This window comes from Cyprinodon variegatus, unplaced genomic scaffold, assembly GCF_000732505.1.
Source record: "Cyprinodon variegatus isolate N-32 unplaced genomic scaffold, C_variegatus-1.0 Scaffold120, whole genome shotgun sequence".
NCBI lineage: Eukaryota > Metazoa > Chordata > Actinopteri > Cyprinodontiformes > Cyprinodontidae > Cyprinodon > Cyprinodon variegatus.
In genome coordinates this window covers 925,284-929,236 of record NW_015150573.1, presented here as the reverse complement: position 1 = coordinate 929,236, position 3,953 = coordinate 925,284, and the positions used below count along the sequence as shown (strand labels likewise).

The window sequence follows — 3,953 nt, the reverse complement described above, 5'->3', positions numbered from 1 at the left end:
AGCGTATCTGAGACTCAAGCAGAGTCTCAGATACGCTTTGTGCGCGAAGAGAAGGAGGCAAGCGAGCGGAGAAAATATCTGTGCAAGAAGCATTAAATCTGAGAGAAGAAACAAAGATTTGAGAGAGAAGAGAAAATATTTGAGAGAGTGCGCATGTTTTGAGTGTCAGCATTATAAGTTTTAAGTGCAAGAAGATGAAATTCTTTTCTCAAATTGAAAATATTTGCTCTTGCATTATGGCAGGATAATTCTCCCATATTAGAGCACTGATGTGAAGGTTTTCTGTCGTCGTAGGCAATAGGTACAGAATTCAAAATCGGTACAAAAACATATCTAAATCTTTACCCTTGCTTACTTTGAAATGCAAATTTTAGCCACAAGTCTACATTGCATTTTACAAAAACAGGACTTACCTTCAGCAGAAGCAAAGTCTGAGCTCACACAAGACCTTTAAAAGCAAAACAGAGGAGAGAACAATCATTAAAAACTGTAAAAAAAAAACAACTAAATTGATGATTGGTTGAGGAGAGGAGTTGCAGAGAAAGTTGGTTGCGGCGATTTTGCAGAGAGAAAATGAAAAGAAAAAAAGGAACCAGCAAAGCAGGCTAAGTAGGAGCGTAAGGCAGCATTAAGGACCATTGATTCTCTGATCTTTGGATCTCATTTCTTACAATTCATGCCTCTGTGCTGTGGTCACATGGGAAGACTGCTGCCAACATCCGATCAGAGGAACCTTTGGCCAATAAGCTTCTTGTTCCTAAATGTTGTTACCGAGGAGCGTTTTTATGGTCGTTTATCAAATTAATCCTAGACTGTATGGAGTGACTTTTGCTCCATTATCTTTCCGAGCAAAAAATTGTTTTGTAAATGGAAATAACAAAAATGAAATCATGAAAAGTAACTTATTTTCTCAGATTTTTAAATTATTTCCTTTTTATATTTAATAGTCTCATATTTAGAAAACTTTTAAAGAATTTCTATTTTTTATATATTTTCTAAATAATTCTTTCAAATAAAATTTGAAATGTTTTTTTTTCAAGCTTAATTTTCCTCATACAGGTTTTAAAGAATTTATATATTTATTTTATTGCAAATTTCCAGAGTAAGTTTTAATATCCGTATTCCTTTTTAGATTTCAATTTACAGATCAGATTCTCTTCCTTTTAATCCAACTACAAACTCCTGACATGATCGTTGACCAAAAAACAAACAAACAAAAAAAAATGCAACAGTTCAAGCTGACCAATAGAAACGAGCGTTCATTCTTCACTGCCATGGAAAGCCCGCCCCAACAAGTACAGAGAATCTGATCCGATTAAAGCACTCTCAAAAGAATGCAAAAGGTTAAACATCATAAAAAAAGATGGGAAAATCTGTAAAAAAAAGAAAAAAAAAATTTAATCTGAAAAAAACAAAACAAAAAAAAAAACCTTAAAGTTTACTCACAACCTTGTTTTTTTACTTGTTTAATTTCTGGATTGTTTCTTTTTCTTTCTCCCAAATTTCAATTTACACAATCGGTTCCATTTTAGCATCAATAAAGAAAAAAGATTCACTCTATACGACTGAATAAACTAAAACATTATGGCCTGAATCTAGGTATGCACAATATAATCGGCCCCCTATCGGTATCGGCCTTAAAACTGAATATCGGCCATCGGCCACCCCACCGATATTTAACCCGATATTTGATCAGCTTCTGAGTTTCTAAAGACTAAAAAAATAAAAAATACTACTTCTTCTTCCTCAAAAACTTCTTTTTTACAGACTTAAAAACTTCTAAAGACGAGGGAAAAAATATTGATACATTAAAATATCCCAATATCTTCATATGCTAATATATTGCCATTTAAAAACACCATATCAATCTCTTTTACCAATGAAATATTGCTATATGTCATCGTTATGCTACGAAATCCCCCGAAAATTCACCAAATGTTGCCATATTTTTATATGTTGATATATTGACGCGGTATCGATCTATTTTACTAACAAAATCTCACAAGAATTTGCAAAATATCACGAGAGTTTGTAACAGAACGATGAAATTTCACCAGATTTTGAAAGTAAAATAGATCGATACCGCGTTTTTAAAAATCTATTTGATATCAGCATATGAAAATATATTTGAGTTTATTATTTTTCAGAGTGTCAGAAATGGATAACAAAACTGCTATTTTCAATGACTACTTATTTTTGTCCAGTTTTAACATCGGTATCGATATCGGTTATCGGCTACATGAGTTTTAAAATATCGGATATCGGCCATATATACGATGCAATATCGTGCATCCCTACCTGAATCATATTTAAATAATCTCCATTTAAATAATAATTAGTTAGAAAATCTATCAGACGTTTTTAACAGAACCAGATTAGAACCCCTTCTGATTATTAGTTTAATTTTCGTTCCTCAAACCAAGCCACGTATTCCTAAACCCAGAAATACCTAATATTTTCCTGCCGTTCAGCAGAAGGGATTGGCTGAGTCTTTCGACCGTCCCCGGGACAGTGCTGGGGGCCCCTTTCCCTCGCGCCTCTCCATGGAGCCTTGTAGCCGTCATGTTCGCTCTGACCCTCGGTGTCACTGGAGGAGGTCAAAGGGTCGGACGGAGGGCCCAATGGAGACAGAAAACACAGTCTGGTGAGGGAGACGAGTAACGGTACCCGCTAAGTCCAGCACAGTAGCAACGGCATGCAGAACAGTTAGCAGTGGAAGCGTGCGTGGGCCCCGGGCCCTTGTAGAACCGGAGCCAGTCATGTTAGGGTAGTTAGTAGGTGAATGTAGCGGCGGCCCAGAGCTTAGAGCCGCTCTGCTTTAGTGGTGACCTCATATGGTTTAGTTTCTTGTTAGTGAGCATTCAGACGGTGTTAGATGATCAGCAGTAGAAACATTCAGCGTCTCCACCTACAGCTCCTTCCTGCGCCTGCTTGGAGGTGTGCTGGTGCTCTCCATGTAGGAATGCCTGAGCTTGGCCACAGACACACGGCGTTCCGGAGGATTCTCTGCGTTCCCCGCGCCTTCGCACTCGTCTTGAAGCTGCTGATGTTGGCTTCTTTGATTGAAGCCTACGTCTGATGGTGGGTGGTCTACAGAGGTCCTGGAGGGGGGTCCTTGGATCGGGTATAAAGCGGTGGGATGGATGTGGGTGGCTGTCGGTCCTTTGTGAACGTAAATGTGTTGTTGCCCTCGGGGTCGGCGCTCTGCTGCCTGCAGGGGGGTACAGTGGTCCGGTCTCTCTGCTCTGGCTCGGCCCATGACTCCAGATCTTGCGCGTTCCTCTGCAGCAGCGTCTCCAGCCTGGATGAGGCCGTAGACGGTGCACAGCTCAGGTTCCTCCTCACTTCTTCCTCTCTGCAGGTCCTCTGTGCTTCTCTCCCTGCGGCGGATCTCTGAAGGTAAAACGGCTTTCCTGCTCCTCAGGAGACCCTCCGTTTTCCCCCCCTCAGGTTCCTCCGTCTCATCCCAACTCGCCGGTTTTTCCTGCTGCTGCTCGGCTCTGGATGCGGGACCAGAGGCCATGGATAGGTAACTGGGGTAACCACCCACATCCTCTCCTCCTTGGTGACTGGACCTGCTGAAGTGAGCTTGCGGGTCGTGGAAGTATTTCTGGGGGCCTGCTGGCTCTCTGTGGCAGCGGGTCGGAGCAGAGATCTGGGGCCCGTGGTGAAGCCGTCTGTGGTACCCCGACACTTCAGACACATTTTCCAACTCTGGGTTAGTGTGGTGCCCCTCCTCCCTGGCAAGCCTCTCCCTAACTTTTATTCTTTAAGGAAACAAAGAACCAGTTACCATTTGGCACAATATGGTAGACAAAGTACAGCAAATACAAACTTGTGTTGTTTGAAAACAGAAATGGACGTCGGTCTAACTAAGGATTAGAGATGCAGGATATAATCGGCCCCCTATCGGAATCGGCCTTAAAACTGAATATCGGACATCATCCACCCCA

General features: G+C 41.4%; 1 protein-coding gene across 1 annotated transcript in view; it reads right to left on the bottom strand.

The window, feature by feature from the left end:
- svil (supervillin) overlaps window positions 1-3,953 on the bottom strand; it is an 86,059-nt gene that overhangs the window by 69,723 nt on the left and 12,383 nt on the right. The window contains exons 5-6 of the mRNA XM_015375528.1: window positions 2,913-3,767; window positions 414-448 (exon numbers count right to left, since the gene is read on the bottom strand). Of these exons, the coding sequence (XP_015231014.1) occupies window positions 414-448; window positions 2,913-3,767 (890 nt within the window). The remainder of the gene's footprint in view (window positions 1-413; window positions 449-2,912; window positions 3,768-3,953) is intronic.